The 17,605-nt window shown below is 40.7% G+C and overlaps 2 protein-coding genes across 2 annotated transcripts; one reads left to right on the top strand and one right to left on the bottom strand.

The window, feature by feature from the left end:
* Positions 1-2,491: 2,491 nt before the first annotated feature.
* On the bottom strand, positions 2,492-14,546 carry LOC145441886 (uncharacterized). The gene is made up of 12 exons (XM_080319834.1): positions 14,263-14,546; positions 10,308-10,395; positions 9,671-9,939; positions 9,484-9,586; positions 9,067-9,239; positions 8,824-8,925; positions 8,295-8,352; positions 6,924-7,057; positions 6,745-6,865; positions 3,715-3,878; positions 3,454-3,577; positions 2,492-3,292 (listed from the first exon to the last, which is right to left on the bottom strand). The coding sequence occupies exons 1-12, from the start codon at positions 14,333-14,335 to the stop codon at positions 2,557-2,559; spliced, it is 2,145 nt and encodes a 714-aa protein (XP_080175960.1). The 5' UTR covers positions 14,336-14,546; the 3' UTR covers positions 2,492-2,556.
* A 2,266-nt stretch (positions 14,547-16,812) lies between these two features.
* Positions 16,813-17,581, top strand: LOC145441877 (26S proteasome complex subunit SEM1-like). Its single transcript, XM_080319824.1, has one exon. It carries the CDS (start codon positions 16,920-16,922, stop codon positions 17,133-17,135), a length of 216 nt encoding a protein of 71 aa, XP_080175950.1. The 5' UTR covers positions 16,813-16,919; the 3' UTR covers positions 17,136-17,581.
* Positions 17,582-17,605: the final 24 nt, after the last annotated feature.

Below are 17,605 nucleotides of genomic sequence, written 5' to 3'. Positions count from 1 at the left end.
TTGGGAACCGAAAAACGGGCATGCAAACTGTAATCACCGGCGAGTTGACTAAAAAACGTCAACTTCGACCTCGAAATTACACTTTTACAGCTAAATTTTCGTGAGTTGACTAAAAAAAGGTTATTTCGTCGACTTGACTCCAATATAGCCGTTTTCTCGCGCCATTGCCCCTTATCGTCCCTTCGTTATTTTCGCCCCTATCACCCCATTCGTCCGTTTTCGCCCTACTATCGCCTCCATCGTTATTTTCGCTCCCCTATACCATCAAATCACCCCCTGGGGAGGGGGGCGTGATATCACTCATGTTGTGAACAACTGAGCTAGAGGCATACCGTTAAATGATATTAAAGAACCCTGAATCGTTATATCTTATTTATAGTAGAGCTGCCTTGTACTCCGTATAATGTATTTACCAGTCATAACGCCCAGTTGGGCGTATCATATTCAGAGACGATCAAAGTAGTCATCGTTGACACTCAAGAAGAGGTGAAACCAACGTCGCAAATATATACTCAATCAGAAGTTACGATTTCCAAGTAGGGGAGATGGGGTACCGATGAGACACTGGGGCCGAAAATACTTGGAAAATTCTATGTGATAATCCTATGATTACAGTGCGCGACTTTGTCTACAATGGCATGCTGACAGAATCTTTCGTCACATACAAAAAACTTCGACCCTCGTGTGGTATTTCATCGCTATTACGAGGTATTTGAAAGTCCAAATGTCGATTTTACGGTAATATGTATGTGGTATTAATTTTGTAAGTTTCGGCGGAAATCAAAACGTGATTTTATCCCAACATTTGAGTTGATATAATCTATTTTATTCCTAAAGGTGGCGACGAAACATTCTTCATTGGCCTGCTGTGCCCGAGATTATAGCACACAACAAAATAAGTTGAAAAATTTGAGTTTTGAGCGTATGTCTCATAGGTCCCATGGTCGTGTGCCGTTGGACCCACCGGGTGGGGACCGATGATACGTTCGATCTACAACTTTTGAACGTTTATAAATATTTTCTGAAAAAGAGGATATCTATGCAAATGTCCGGGATATATGTAGATCTTGTATCAAAGTGCTGAGACAGCAAAAGATCCGCTATTCTCGGCTGAAGATGTGAGGGTCAGAGATCGTTTTGCAATTTTTGATCCATCGGTACCACATCCCCCCTATGCGTCCAAAATAGGGATGATGTGAACCTCTGAAAGGTTCAGGTTCGTGCGAACGCGAACCTTTTTGAAGGGTTCTGTGTGAACGCGAACGTGAACCTCATGACGTCACGTGACGTCATATTGTTAATTCCAACCGTGCAGTGATAGCCTGAATGTACACGATACCTAGCGACGACTCGGGTCTCATAATGCCACAATGCCGCAGTACATATAAACGTTTGTAACGTCACTAAATGTATCAACTGGGGCAATCAAAATGATATAATAATCCCACCAAATCAATATCTTCCTTTGCTTTGCCAGCAATTTCCACGAGGACTTGCAAGGGAATATAAGCTTACGCCTCAAAGGTATCGGTCAGACCGGACAGTGTATTCGGCGTCTGAGTATTGCTACGTTGATATTGAGCAGAGCGTAAAACGGGTTTCTATACAGCAGTAGCCAACACCCCAATCTCACGGATTTGATTTGTATGATACAGTAAACATATAAAGTCAAGATTGACCCCGTACGCCTGTTAGATTTTTTACATCAGACAACTATATCAATTTCATTGATTGCTTCAATAAGCATCATTCGTTGACTACACGTAGAGTACTTCGACCTTGATATTGTGTGATTGTGGGTCAAGCTCACAGCAGAGAGTCAATAAATATTCACAAACGGAAAGCTGAATAATTCGAGCAAATTTTGTGACAAAGAAAGTAAAATTTTCGAGATTGTCAAAGTCCATGTTCGTTTAGTGTTGATTTTTTTTATGCTGCCAGCGATGTGCATAGAGTGGCCCGCAGTTGAAATGCAATAAATTTCAATCAATGATGTTATAATGAAGTGAAAATTGTAATATATGATAAAGGTTTACAGTGCAGAACCTACCAAGGTTCGTTTGTGAACGTGAACCTCTATATTTCTGAGGTTCACACACAGAACGCGATCGTATGCCTCACGTTCACGTTCATGATAAGTAGAAGTGGAAGCAATGTAAAAGCATAACACTTGAGTAACTAGTACTTGAGTACTCTGAAAAGTGCAAGTAATTCGTTCTGAACGCCTCTTATCACCTGAGGTGGTCAAAGTAGTCACCGTCGCTACTCAAGTAGAAGTAGGAGTGGTGGTTTACAAGTAATAAGTAGGTAGGTATTCTACGCATATTTTTGCCTACAAAACTAAAAACTGTCAAGTAGAAGTAGTCTAAAATCATAATTACTTGAAAAGTAGTGTGACTAGGAAAAATCTACTTCAAGTACTTCAAAAAGTAGAAGTTCTCCGTTACTGACCAGTGACCACCTATGCTTATCACATCCAACACATCAATAATTTATCCGCAAATGTTACGTTTATTGACAGTACTTTTGCACGCTTATATACCACGATATAACACATCATAATTGAGCCACACTTTTCCGCCTTTGGGGCGGCAGAGTCCACGAAACGCTCTCATTCAACTTCGTGTTTATAGCAGTCAAGTCATTCATGCTTTTAGCGGCTCTTAGCGCGCTGAAAGCGAGCTCGTTTTGGTGTACCGGAGTGGTTTTCTTTAGTATGGGATTGGTCGAAGTGGAAGAATTGTTTGTTGATGACGTCACAGACGGATGACGCTGATTTAAAGCAGGTGGATTGGACGCGCTACCGACGCTACCGTATTGCTGCGGAATGCTCGCTGTAGTCAAGTCGTACACTGATGCAGAGCGGCCGCGGTACTGCTGCATCATGAAATCGTTGTGATTCGCCATGTTACCCGGGATATCAGTCGTGGAAGACGTATATAACTGACGCGGTGATTTCAGCCCGATGAATTGATCGTCGTGGAAATCATAAGCGTTGGATCGGCCTGGTCCAAACGTGGCAGGCAACGATCCGTACACATCATCCGGTCTGTATCCGTACATTTGGTAATAGCCGCTGCTTCTGTATGGGTTGTAGACAGGGTAGATCGATTGGTCCATGGTATACGGGTCGTAATCAGAACCGAAGCTTCTTCTGAGCATGTGCAGTGAGTTTTGACGCTCCAGTAACTTCTGATGTTTGAGCCTTTCGTGGTCCGGATGTCTGTTCGCCGAGCGCAGAGATGATGCGACGGAGTGTAGAGATAGCTGATCGTCTTCGTATATTGGGTCGCTGGAAAGATAGGATAACTATACGGTTAATTGTTAATCGTACGGTATTAAGTGGTGTGGTGTAGGATAAAATATCTACAAACTTTGCATCGTACGATTGCCTATACGACTATTCTTATTAGCATTATTGTTATCAAATGGTGCATCACTGGATACACTCACCGATTCCAGCCCATGTTTACATCATCCATACTATTGGATCGAGACAATTGATGGCGTGTCGCTCGACCATACGATGGTGGGTGCGGGTATGGGTATGTACCGAACATATCAGGATAGTCGTCATCTAAACATTCAGTCATCGCTTAATAACGGGTATTTCAGTCGGGTATTAGTCTAAAATTGTTTTTTTTGCATCTGCCTGGTCAGAGTCAGGATTATCATCCCGCTATATGCGCCACATAGTATATACACTTGACAAACCGCTGTGAATGGAAGGTTCTCGATTCGGCGTAGGAGGCAAGGGAATTGTCCCGGGCAGTTGCATTTTCTTCATGGAGTAATTGTCTTCGACAGGTTTCGGTAACTGACTGCCGTTCTGATTCTTCCGTTTCTTCCACCATATTTTAGCTTGTTTGTAAAAGTACCTGAATCGTAGAACTCGAATTGGGAATGATCAATACAGGGCGATATGAATACAAAAGTATAGGCTAACAGGTAAAATAATATGGAAAGATCTTTATTGCGCTGGTGACCCGATTAATGATCTTACCTCCATAAGAAATCTAAATCACTCAGGCCATACAATGATTGTATGCTATAGTGACATGCAGGGCCGTAACAGCGCTTCGTCAGCCCCCCCCCAAAAAAAACGTTGGCTTTGGGCCCCCCATAGGGTGATACACCGAACTTCTGGGGTCCCCTTTGGCTATCCGCCTTTTGCCGCTATTTGACATCTGCATTGAGTGTTAGTTTGGTGAGTCAGCTTTTCCCGCCTGGACGCGCCAGGCGCGAAAAAATTCAGTAAATCATGATTGAATCGGTCCATATGATCGGGAATTACATATATATTGCTATCAATTTTGATCCTCTCTCTGCTCACGTAATCAGATTTACCGGTAAAGCTGAGCGAGGTGTGTTTGAAAACGTATGACCACCCAATAATAATTAAACATCTTCGGGCGTACACCCGTTGGCAGGAACGAAACAGCGCTTCGTCAGGCCCCCCAAGAAACTTGAGTCTTGGGCTTCCATGGGGCGATAAACCGACCCTCTCATCACAGTGTTCGCTTTTGCCACGAAATTAGCTGCACTGTTTAGTGAGCCAGCGCGAAGCGCGAAAATTCTCGATAATTCATGATGCAATCGGTCAATAAGATCGGGAATTGCATATATATTGCTATCAATTTCTTGTCCTCTCTGCTCGCGTTATCAGATTTACCGGAAACTGTAGGGCCCGTAAATAATAATTAAACATCTTTGGGCGGGCGCTATATCAAAAATATAGAATCGCTCAAACGTACTTAACTAAAGACGCACACGATTTCAAATTGGTATTTCTTCACTGGCATATATTTTTTTCCTGCGGGATGGTATTTGTCTTCTGAGGTTCTGATTGCCAAGACAGGAACATATGGCGCCAGTCATTTAGGCGCCTATGGACAATTAAACCTATTAAGAGCAGTCCTTTTCGGCCAAGCTTTTCGCGCTGCCGATCGTTCTGGCACACTTCTTGGAGTCGCATGTAATATGTCTTAAATCGTTTTATATCTTGGTGCGTAGTGGCGTGGTAATGGCCAATGCCGATATGTCCACTTCTATAAATCTTGCGTGTTTTTTCTTGGGGGAAGAGTACCAAATAATCAAGATATTTGGCAACTTGAAAAATTTGCATAAATTTCCAAATAATACTCTATAATTAATGCTAATTCACGAAATAATCTGGGGCCCCCTTCGAGCTCGCCCCCACCACAATTGGGGGGTTTGGGGTGCGGCAGTTACGGTCCACTAATTATTCTTAGGATGCCTTAATTGGAAACTTGACTGTTTGAACCTTCGTCGTTCGACAGAATAATCATCCTATATATACTAACCTACCGACTTCGCCTCTACCACGTATATAGTATGGTATGCCGCTTTTTTCTGTCTATTTGTTGATAATTATGTAGTGTATAGGCTATATCTCGTAGAGCCTGTATGCCTCATTTCATAATATTATTCCATATGTTTTAATATATACGTATTTATTTATTTTTACCTAAACAACGGAAGATTTTTACCTAAAAAACTGAATTTTCACCAAATTTTGACGTCACGTATGGAAATTAGGTGTTTTCGCACATAATGTTGAAATTGTACTACTTATCTTCATTTCTAGTTAGAACTGTTTGTCCTTACGAAGTAGTTTGGCCTGAAAAAACGTTTTTGGCTAAAGAGCTGACAAATTTGTTCATGAAAAAACAAGTATTTTAACGAAATCTGGCCCTATGAAATATTCCAGTAGTTATATCACGTAATATGGTAGAAACAGAGGTGGTCAAAGTAGTCACCCTCGCTACTCAAGTAGAAGTAGAAGTAACGCCGGGATTTCTACTCAAGTAGAAGTAGGAGTGGTGGTTCACAAGTAAGTAAGTAAGTAGATATTCTGGGCTTATTTTTGCCTACAAAACTGAAAACTGTCAAGTAGAAGTAGAAGTAGTCAAAACCATAACTACTTAAAAAGTAGTTTGAGTAGGCAAAATCTACTTCAAGTACTTCAAAAAGTAGAAGTACTTCGTTACTGACCACCTCTGGGTAGAAATAATTAAAATTTGTTGTAGTACAACGAAAGATACTTTACTTCATTCTCGGGTAGAAAGTGTCTGTCCTTAATAAGTAGCTTCCCAATAATAGAGAACGTTCAACAGCAGCAGTTGTTGACTGACAACACTGAAGTTGTGCGTGCACTACATCATGCGCTTCTTGATATAAGAACCATGCAATGCCCAAGCAGTCTTGCTTCAGTTAGGATATTACGGTATACGTTGACCATAACACCATGTCAACCTATTTGTTTCATTTGACCTTTTATGATTCACAATGGGCAGACACATGGACCGACTACAACGGTTGCTTATAAAGTAGGCTACAAGCTGTAAATATCAAATGATAAGTTCACCGACAGTGCAAAATCTACGATACAAACGAAATGCAGAGGTCAAAAACATTTTGACTTTGTAAACGATTTTGACAAATTTTGGCCTAACGCTACTATTTTGACAAAATTTTGACAAATTATGACATGTCAAAAAAATCGCCCTAGTAATTATGTATTTGTTGACCAAGGTGGGGGTTTGATTGATTGATTTCACCAAGTAGTTCCAACTATATTTCCTTTCTTTTCATTGTATTTGCAATTCCTGTCGTGAATCGACAAATAATATAATACAATAATGATGATGAGTGCGACTGCATGCATGCTCATTAACGCTAACTAAAAATGGTTACGAATCTCCATGATCGTATGTAATTTACCGTTTGAAAACATAAGTTGATCCTGCCGCTACTAGAATCACCAGAATAACAGCAATTATGATATAAAGATGGGTCGTTGATGACGTCAGCGGCTCCTCCTCTTTTTCTTTCTTCCCGTCATCTAAATAGTAGATGACTTCAACTACAGCCGTGGCGACGGTTATAACGCTTGACCGAACCTTGATATCTTGGTTGGTCTTTTACTCCGTATATCCTTTGCCCACTGATGCCAGCACCAGCATTCACTTTAGGTTTTGCGGTTGCTGGTTTACGGTTAGTTCGCTGCACTCCCCTCTGGGGGTTTGATGGCGGTCTTAAAATGGGAGGTTGAATATCAGTCACTTATTATCTATACCGATGTCTTAATTCCTTTCTATGTTTATACGCGGAATATGACGCCCATCGTTTCGTTTCCTTATCGATAACTGTAATCAATTATAAAAATCATTTCCAGCCTGCTCAATGACCCCTGAACAACCCCCTCTTGATTTATTTTTCTTTTGTTCCACTGTGTCGTGCTCTATGGTATTGATCGTGGTGAAATAGGCCAATATGGGATAAGTACCAATCTTTTCGTTGAATATACAACAAATTTATGATGGTGAAACATCAAAAGACGAATGCAGTATAAACCAAAATTTTGATCACAAATTTGGATGATTTCCTGAGTTGCTCCTACCCAAAATTGGTCACGGAACGTTTTTCAAGATGACATGTGTACGGGACCCACTCAGCGTTCCTGAGAACATTTGATCCTTTGATTGGCGGTAGATGATAACAGATGATGACTACCTCGGGTTCAAATATAGGTTGTTGCTAGTTACAGCGCCAATTTATTTGGATTTCCAATGCTGAAAACCACTGTCCTTATATACAGTCGGTTTAGCAAACTAATTAATGAAAATAGCAGCACTCAATAGTTCAGGGGCGGGCAACATACGGCCCGCGGACAGTTTCCCGCCCCAGTCTGCCAAGATTCCCCACTACTTGCTTAACGTCAAATTTTAGTGACTGTAATGTTTTATATACGTATGTGCGCAGCGTGCGAGAGTGGAACTTACGAGTAAGTTCGTCGTAACGAGAAGGCTTGCATTATCGGAATTTACCCCATGTACTCAACCCGAATGAATTGATATATTGGTGAATTTAGGGTACCAGGCTTATCGAACGCCTGGAAATCTTAATTGTGGATTGCACCGTGTGTTAACTGATCAGAGAGAAGCAGACATGGCGGCGCCTGTACGACAATGCTGTTCTCAAATCCACATTGTATTCGTCATTATCGGCGAGAAATGGCTTTGAAATGACATTGCTGTCGTTAAAATACATTCATTATTACGATTTATTCCTTGTATATGTGGATAAATGGGCGAATAATGTATCGATTCAGTAATCCGGCCCACCAAGTACTTAATTTTCCTATATCTGGCCCGTCGACTGGAGAAGTTGCCCACTGCTCCAGCTGATCTAATGCTTTAAAGTTTAAAGGTTCATTCACACTACACAAAAATGTCATCCATACATGCACAATGCACATATACTGTACTTACGCTTCGGTGAGAGGGTTGTACAAGCCTTGAGGCTGTCCGTCTGCGAAGTAGCTAGTTTCTGCAAAGGTTTTGTTCAATAAGATTATTATATATTATAGTATAAACCAGCAGGTAGACTTCCAATCATCAAGCTATTTTGTGTACGTTTATACAGACCTCGTACAAATCACATATAATTCTGAAATATCGTTTCGATATCATTGACCGGCTGGTTAGTCCGGTTCCGTCACGAAGTTTATTTTGCTGGAGGCTAAAACTATCACTCGAAATATACCAGTAATTGATAATATTGTATATCATTAAAGGGAAATCGGTTTATTTCTACAGCCTGTGCAAGTAGGTGGTTGTATTTTCTTTTTATTTCACCGCATACAAGAAGAGAATTACGTAAATACTATCTGCGATATCACAATGCTCGTGAACACGGTTATTCTGAACTTTCGAGTGGCAATGGCAAGAAAGAAAATGGCAAGAAAGGACAAAATATCGTTGCTACAGATGTCGTCTACGAAACGTGATGAAATCTTACCTCTTCGGCCTGCAATTTCCTGATCCGCTCTGAATGCAGCCATGAAGCCTGTATACGGCGTGCCAATGGCATCAGCTTGCAAATCCAAGCGTAGCTTGTTTCCTGCGATTAAGAGCTTGCAGCATGATATGATGGGATTTGAACAAATGAACAATGAACATGTCTTATAATGGAGTACGAGAAAAATCCATGAAAGCTCAACAGTCAACACTGCCCTAGCAGTACAGCTGTAATGAACTTTACCTTCTGACACGTAGTCACCTGGAGTATACGTGCCACAGAACCTGGCTTGAGATTTCTCCAGGGTCATGTCGATAATCTCGACAAATTGGCTTCCGCATCCTTTGCCATTGGGTGGCAGAAGATCGAGCTTTTTGAACGAAACTCGGATTCCATATCCTTCTGGCGCTGTGGCTCTGAAACAACACTTGCTCGTCATTAGCTGTACTCGGGTAGCTTATAGAATGATTTTGGCGCAAGTCACGTTGTGTTATATTGCGCCACCAACAATATCTTCCTGATTCTTGAGTCGGAAGCCAATATGAACAATATGAACTTTGAACATTGAACAATTTACAAATTCATGTCGAGAAGAACAAGGCTTGAAAACAGGGATAAACTCCACTTTTGTGTCTTGTGTATGATATAATGCAAACTTACATCCAACTGCATTGAACTTGGCCTTGAAACTTCTGCGGGTATCCTGGACTTGTGACTATCACCCAAGCGATGCTGACTTGAACCGATATGACGCAGTGAGTCCCTGTCATACGTGTTTCAGCAATGTTAACCCGGTAAGGCCAGATGATACTTTTCACTGTCCTCATGCAGGTCTATATACACTTACACGACGGGGCAAATGGTGGCTTTTCACCGTTCGTCCTTTTGAGCGGTGGTATAACTTTCCCGATGGTCGGGTATTGCACAACCGCGTTGTTTCCTGCGCTTGGCTTGTTGTTTTGAGCGTTCTGTCGTTTGTTATTTCTCATATTGGTGAGGTGATTTAACCGATTCCTCGGGTCAGGATCGTTGTAGTCTCCTTGGTTTTGGTTCGTGGGATTTCGTCTCGGGTTGTTTTGCTGACCATTCCTTCGCAACACGTCGCCGAGAGTGGGGCTATGAATTCCAAAAATACAGAAATTGATTGACGAAAATCTGTATGTGCTTAGCTTATGACATAGTCGACCACATGCGACCAAATTACGGTGCTATGAAGAGAGCCCATTGGAGAGTCGCGAAATGATAACGTACGTGTTGTACGTGTATTGTATTGTACTGTATTGTATTGTTGCACGTATTGTACGTGTATTCATCGAAATTGATTAGTGGCATTTTAATTATATGACATAGAGCAATTGTGCTATTTGAATATTTCCTTATTTTAGGTATCAACATAATAACATCAATTGAAGCAAGATCCAATCTTAAAGGTCGTGATGAATTATTGATTTGTAAATTTGCTGTTAGAACAAAATGACACCCACCCTCTCGATCTTGGATTGCTAAAAGATGAAGAAGATGACAGTCTCGTTTTTCCAGGGATGAATTTACCACCTTTAGAATTTGCGGAGCCTGTCAAAAGATAATATTTTAGAGCAGTGCTTCCCAAAGTATATGGGCCGCGAAGGGTATATAAATTTGGGTCGCGACTAAACGTTTATTCAAAGTATACTCGAATCGTATAGATGACGAGACACTGATGGTTTAATTTCCGTAAATTTGCTGCAAATATTACAGCTAGCATGAGAGAGAGAGAGAGAGAAAGAGATTTATTGATTCGTCCAACCGTAAAGTAAATAACTTTGACGCAGGAAATAATAACAAGAAACAAAATTCATTTAATTCCAGCTCCATTACGGGGGCTTTCTGAAGAAAATGGCTGCGGTCAATGTTCCCTCGAATTTTTGACGAGTCTGCGCACACTCACCAACTCACTGTGCAGACCCTTGGACAACAGTGCGTAACAACTAAATAAAGGCCATCTCTTCTGATTTTTTTGTGCGCAACGTAGATTTTCTGTGCGCAGATACCGTGTCAGCACTGCGCACGTGCGCAGCTTCGAGGGAACATTGGCTGCGGTCAATTCTTTTTTCGGTCTGCGACTCAATTTTAGACAACATCAATTTTAGAACGCAGTGCCCCTTTAACAGTGAAGGACAGGGTGTGATCAATATGACTCTGGGTCGGGTCAACTGGTCTGATCACACCCTGCATTCAACAATTACAGATATTCTTTATAAATTATATATTTGGTTGCAGTTGGTTGGGATTATTAAATTCAGCACGCATAAAATAAATAATAACAACAACAACCTTCACACGTTCCCTGCCACAATTACCGTATACCCGCTGTATTACATTTCGAAGTGCAAGTAGCAATTTCGACATATAGACATAGCAAAACAACTTCAAATAGAAAATTATGATATGAAGAATACTCAAGCAGTTTCAAAATGTAGATTTGTTCTATGGCAGTGGTCCCCAACCTTTTTCGACTCATCGCCCCCTTTTCAAGCTCAACGCCGATCATCGCCCCCCAGATTTTGTGATCCGAAAAATCGGTATACAATCTGTAATCATCGTCGGGTTGACTAAAAAAAGGTCAACTTTTCGGCTGGTTCTCGAATTTACACTTTTGCAACCAAATTTCCGTGGGTTGACTAAAAAAAAGGTCATTTCTCTGAATTGACTCCAATATAGCCGTTTTAACGCTTCATCGCCCCCCTATCGCCCCTTTCGCTATTTTCGCCCCCTGTCGCCCCCTTTGTCCATTTTCGCCCCCCTGTCGCCCCCTTCGTCATTTTCGCCTCCCTAGGCCGTCAAATCGCCCCCTGGGGGGCGATATCGCCCACGTTGGGAACCACTGTTCTATGGGTTGCAAACTTTTACGGCGGAGATCATAAAGTTAGGTGATCCGGGAGAATACTAATCATATTATTAAAAACTGCTAATCGGGACGCAATTTAGGCGGAGATCATAAAGTTTTCTGATCCGGGAGAATGGTAATGGTAATGGAAAACTGGTAATCGCTACGCATATAGTTGGATAAGGTTACTCGCGATGATTACTCCAGGTGTCCGAGTTTTCAATTAGGTGGCGTTTTCTATTGCATCATAATGCGAAAATGCGGTCTTGGCTGTCAGTTGTCAATTTGGTTGAATGAAACGTCAGGCTGCTGATAAAGATACTGCGACTATTATAGGTAGAATTATCACCATCGCGAAATGAAACTCGTGCGTAATCAGTAAGTACCGCGAAGAAGCGGATTATAGAGTGTTGAAAGATATTTAGCTCTGCCATGGTGGGTACATGGTTCGTTGATTGTCTGCTTGTTTTGTGAAGTCATTCCCCAGGAGACAATCGTCACGGTCATTGTCGGAAATATTTGCGCGTAGAAACGTTACGCAGTGTACGCAGTTCTTATAGATGACTGTTATCTATTGTTGTTTACGGTTTCTCAAATCATGAGATTAAAACTAACTCTATGCGCTGCGATCAACCGCCCTTGTATACCAAAAATCAGTATCAGTTATCAACATTTTCATCGTTTCCAAACGCCAGAAAACTGCGATACAATGAAAAGATAGGAAGGTATCGAAATAACTTGGAGTAGTCCTCGAGATCAGACACCCACATTGCCCTAGGCGAAGTAGACAAAAGGCATGCACATTGAACACTGAATGAAAAGTAAAGCAGAGAATATAAAAGGCAAGCGACAAAATGATGTTAGGTCGTGGTCCGGTAATCCTGAAGGCTGACTAGCTGACCGTTTTCCTTAAACCTGTGTCGTTAAATCCTGATGAACACGATAATCGACTTCATCGATAATCCAACTTTATGAAATCCGCCCTTAGTGGTTAATCAGTCAGAATTGGCCGCTTTTGAAATGGCAGGATTCATCTTCGCGACCAACACAGAATGAACTGAGTGCGGTCAGTAAAAATATATTCATGTACCTATGATGAAGGGGCTCTTTAACCAAGTGGTCATAACAATTTCATTCCTAATAATGACGCAAGCATATCCCCAAACTACTTTCTACTTTGTGTAAAAGTAAGTATTTTGCAATGAAAAGCTGTTAAGTGGAAGTAAGTCTAAAAACTTGAGTAAGGAGGCAAAACCAACTTGACTATACTCCGAAAAGTAGAAGTAGCTTACTTTGTTACTGGACTTCCCTGCTATTTATATGTATATGATCTCGTAATATGGTGATATTATGACATAGGAAGCTGGAGTGGAGTATAGGGACCGTTGTGTCACTTATTATAAATCATCTACATCGTTCTTGAACATTATGGGGAACTGGTGAACAATTGAACATACACCCGCTTGGCTGTCACAATAAATTACCGTGCGGATATCACATATAATCGCAAGTCGTAAATGTGCGAATTGGACATGGACATTCCGATACGCGCGTTACGCGCGAATTTGTCGTACACACCGGGTGTGTGTGAAACTGTAAATACGCATTTACGAAATTACAAGTAAAATTATGATATTCAAAGGCAGATCTGCCTTTCATTTATCTGCATTGGGATCCGCGGTTGATTATTATAATTAGTTAAATAATCCAGTTTCATTCCGACCGAACGAGTTCCTGTACCATCTTAAACTATTTCACCTAATATACAGTATCTAATATGTAATAGGCCTATACTGTTATGTGACCGTCCACGTGTTTTCCGCGTTTTGTAATATTGTATACTTTGATTCTCAATCGTTTTTCTTGTTATGACTCCGCTTAGTTACCGCTACAGCTGAGGTTCTCTGGCGCAGTTTGTACAATTTAATTGTTACGTCGTACTTTGCTAAATATGTTTTCGATTGATTTCCTGTTTATATGCTTGCTTTTGTACCTTCGACTCTTGATAGGGGACACACGAGAAGTCTCCCAGTTATACTGCAATGAATGTAGTCTTGAAAGAACAATGAAAATAATACATCACCAATAACAGACAGTTCGATCTAAGAAGTTTGAAAAAATATGTTTCAGATCATGTTTTTTGATTTTATGTAATGTTAAGATAATACTATTTGTATCTAAATATGCAACGATTTTTAGTCGAGTAACATGAATGGTTGAGGCAAACAGGCACTTGATATGACCAACGCCAATGCATATCGAATATTATTCCCAATATCCGTCACATTGCGTATTTAAATAAGGAATTGAAATTTGATAATTAAACGTATGAACACAAATATACCTGTCGACTTCTAGCTATAGTGTCGAATAATCTACAGTAGGCCTATATATATATACTGATGAATGCAAAATATATTGTCAGTCAATATGCCTATTAGCAATCTTCGTCGATGCCAGGGGGCTGCAAGCGCAATAATTGCTACTGATAAGAACTGATAAGTCAAGAAAAGAGTCATGGAGGGTCGAGTATAAAGTTTCAAAATTTCAGTAAAATTCATACATAGACCTACCCTTCTTTTTCCGTTGACTTCGTGCTCCGTGAAGGACAAGTAGCCCTATCGTCAGGTAGATACCCAGATTCATCTTGTAACGATTCTACTTATATGCTTTCATGTTACGATACCAATAATGAAGCAATCTTGACATGCGATCGAGACTTGCTTTTCCGTGCGTTAGCAAGGTGTGACAGAACACATCATTGAGTTCTTCGGGCTATGTTCAGTCCACTATGATAGATATGGCCAAGCAATGGTAACGCGATAGTCTTTGAAAAAAGGAAGAAAAATACTCATAACGTTCTGGTCGAGGTCTATAACAACGTCAAAACGGCAATCCTCTATGACCCACTCTTCTTGTTCAATACTTTATTTGTAAAATGGCGATACCCAACGAACGAAGGTCGTCATTATCAGGCCTATAGTTTCTGCACTGACTAAACCCAAGAATATCTAGAACCGCCATAGTTATCCTTGACTAAACCAACCCCTTATCCAGTTTACTCCTAGATCATTACACCATAAACATTGCAACATGTCCTTCACGTGTGATTGAAAGGCAACGAGTGACATACCGGGTAGTTTCAAAAGCAATATAGTCTGGTAAAATCGTCGCAGACATTCACATATAACGAGATTCGTCAATTCTAGGAGATTTGTGATACCTAGTGATCAACGGTAACCTCATAAGATGTTAAAAATAGGAACTGATCTTGACAAGGTGCTAAGGAGATTAATCCGCTGTGGCAGCCCTTGTATAACTATACCGAAAGATGAAAAAAAGATGAAGAAGGAACTGTTGAACCTACAATACCCCTGTATTTTGCCCTACACGCACCTTTTTCATCAATATTTCAAAAATAATCTAGTGATGTAACTCCTGACCAGGTTTCAGTAGGTTTCGATGGAAGATTTCTACCCAGGCATAATCAATAATCATGTCGCGTTTTGCAAATGAAGTTGTCACTTGCTCTTGCTCACTCATATACACTACACACCGCAATCTAGCACCAACAAAAACAGGACGGCGTCAGAAAGTAATTTCGGTGTCCGCCTTGATTATATTCTTATGTTTTATCGGCGCTGAACTAAACTGATAATTCCAACTCTACCAACTGCGGGTAACGTAACTCCGCTATTGAACATCATCAAAAAGCATTTCCGTGAAACTAATACACCCTGAGGGTTCTCAGTATCGCTATGTTTCATTGCATGCCCGCGAGCGATCGTCTTCACCAGTTAGTCAACATTCGCTTCAATACAATTACATAATTGAAATACGATTCCCAAATTTAATGTTCCTCGACAGCAATACAAATGACGTTGTATTCTGGGTTGTGTTCCAACGTCAAGCATCAAATCCGCATTGTGTATTTTATATGCCTTAAGCGCGGTTGAAAATAGTAGATCATTATGGCATTCCAACAAAGGTCCGGGCGAAAGAACAATAGGCCTACACCTCATGTTTAACGGCTATATATTTATTGACAGACGTGATCAATCATTGAGCAATTGCGCATTGGATTATTACGGCTTTAATTTTTCCGGAACTTAAATTGAATTGAAATAAATCAGATCCGTAATGTGCAGGGCTGTTCAAAAATAACTTTTTTTACGGATTCCAGCCATTCAATGATTAAATTGTCAGGTTACTCTAAAAAAACGCTGCACAGAAAATTTGGTTCGATGTTGATCTTTTTGAAGCCGCGGCCCTTTCTACTAGTTCTTTCCATTATGCAGATAATTAAGCAAAAAATGAGGCAATAATGGAAATAGATTAACTATAACAATGCCAATTCGCTCCCGCTCTCTATCAGTCCCCCCCTCTCTCTCTCTCTCTCTCTCGCTCTCTCAATCGCTGTCTTTTTATGTTACTGAGTTGCAGTATAGAGTCATACTCTATAGTCGAATCCCCAATGTTTGAAACCTCGAATCCACCTGGCTCTGGATGGCAATTCAGAATCCGATATAATCCTGCTAAAGTTGGACAATGGACATTCTTGTCATTATTTCAGTCAGTGGAAAATCTTGCTGAAATCCGGCTCTTGAACCGGATCGTTGCCATCGTTGCTTTGGGAAAACTTACTTGAAGTACTTCGAAAGTAGAATTCAATCAATCAGTATTTTTTTTAAATATTTTAATCGTTTCAAAACGCCACAAAACTGCGACACAATGAAAAGATAGGAAGGTGTCGAAACAACTTGGAGTAATCTTTAAGTCAGAGACCCACCTTGGCCTAGGCGAAGTAAAGAAGAGGCATGCACATTGCACATTGCACATTGCACACTGATTGAAAAGCAATGCAGAGAATATAAAAGGCTAGCGACAAAATGAGGTGGCTTGTGGCGGATGGCGAGGTCGATGTTAGGTCGTTGTCCGGTGACCACGTTGATATCGGAGTTATAAAATAAGTCGTAAACTTGTATTCTGTTACTACTGGCGCCTTGGTGGGCCACCAAGTCGTTTTGAATTAATCACATCTCAAGTGATGCTCGTGTTGTAAATGAATGATGCTTTTTCGACTTACAGAAATTGACATATGACGTCATCTTAGTCTCCAAGCAGCCCGTATTTATCCCAGTCGCCTGTTCTGTGTTCTGTGTTGATACCGGTATCGATAACTGTGCATCGTCGATATCGATAAATTTACCTTCAAAACTCAAATATTCCAATGGCTGACGAAGAAAAGAAAGAGGTGAAAACTACCTCCGAAATGGGTTCGTTGGAAGACGATGATGAATTCGAAGAATTCCCCGCCGAAGAGTGGAGCGGTAAAGATAAAGAGCCTCAGGTTCTGTGGGAAGAGAACTGGGACGACGATAATATAGAAGATGATTTTTCTAGTCAACTGAAAGATATTCTGGAAAAGTCTGTGATGAGAAATTGACTACCTGAAGAAATTTCACCTGCTGCTTATACTGTTTGCCACCAATAAAAAGGAGTGTGTCCGAGACTTGAATACTGGTTTGATTTCATATGGATGTGTTAACTTGTTTTGATTTTTGCGATATGGAGTATCACGATTTCAATTCAACTGTACTTGAATTCCTTTCTGCCAGTGTGCCCCAATCCCACTTTTTTGTGATGTTAAGAAATGCGTCCTTGGCTCAATCCTATATAGAACAGCAGAACTTATTCGAAGCATTTCTTTGTGTAACCGTGTTTAGTTATAGCGATCCTGATTCAATGATTCTAACCCCTTGATGCACAACTGTGTTTTAGTGGTCCAACTGTTGGTGTATTGTTATTGGCGATGGTATGTGTCTACTGTATTTCGGTTTGAACTTGATACGATGCATGTAATATGATGATATTGCCATCTTTGTTTTCAAGGTGCAGCTAAACATAGTAATTACC

Source organism: Botryllus schlosseri, chromosome 6 (assembly GCF_051294905.1).
Source record: "Botryllus schlosseri isolate E-star chromosome 6, Bs_hap1, whole genome shotgun sequence".
Lineage (NCBI taxonomy): Eukaryota > Metazoa > Chordata > Ascidiacea > Stolidobranchia > Styelidae > Botryllus > Botryllus schlosseri.
This window is presented reverse-complemented; position numbering and strand designations above follow the sequence as displayed.

Excerpts from the sequence above, each read along its gene's own strand:
- LOC145441886 (XM_080319834.1), bottom strand. The coding sequence starts at position 14,335 with ATGAATCTGGGTATCTACCTGACGATAGGGCTACTTGTCCTTCACGGA. Across the intron at positions 10,396-14,262 it reads AAGTCAACGGAAAAAGAAGG|GCTCCGCAAATTCTAAAGGT; the intron begins GTAGGTCTATGT and ends ATCTTTTGACAG. Across the intron at positions 9,940-10,307 it reads AGCAATCCAAGATCGAGAGG|CCCCACTCTCGGCGACGTGT; the intron begins GTGGGTGTCATT and ends TGGAATTCATAG.
- LOC145441877 (XM_080319824.1), top strand. The coding sequence starts at position 16,920 with ATGGCTGACGAAGAAAAGAAAGAGGTGAAAACTACCTCCGAAATGGGT.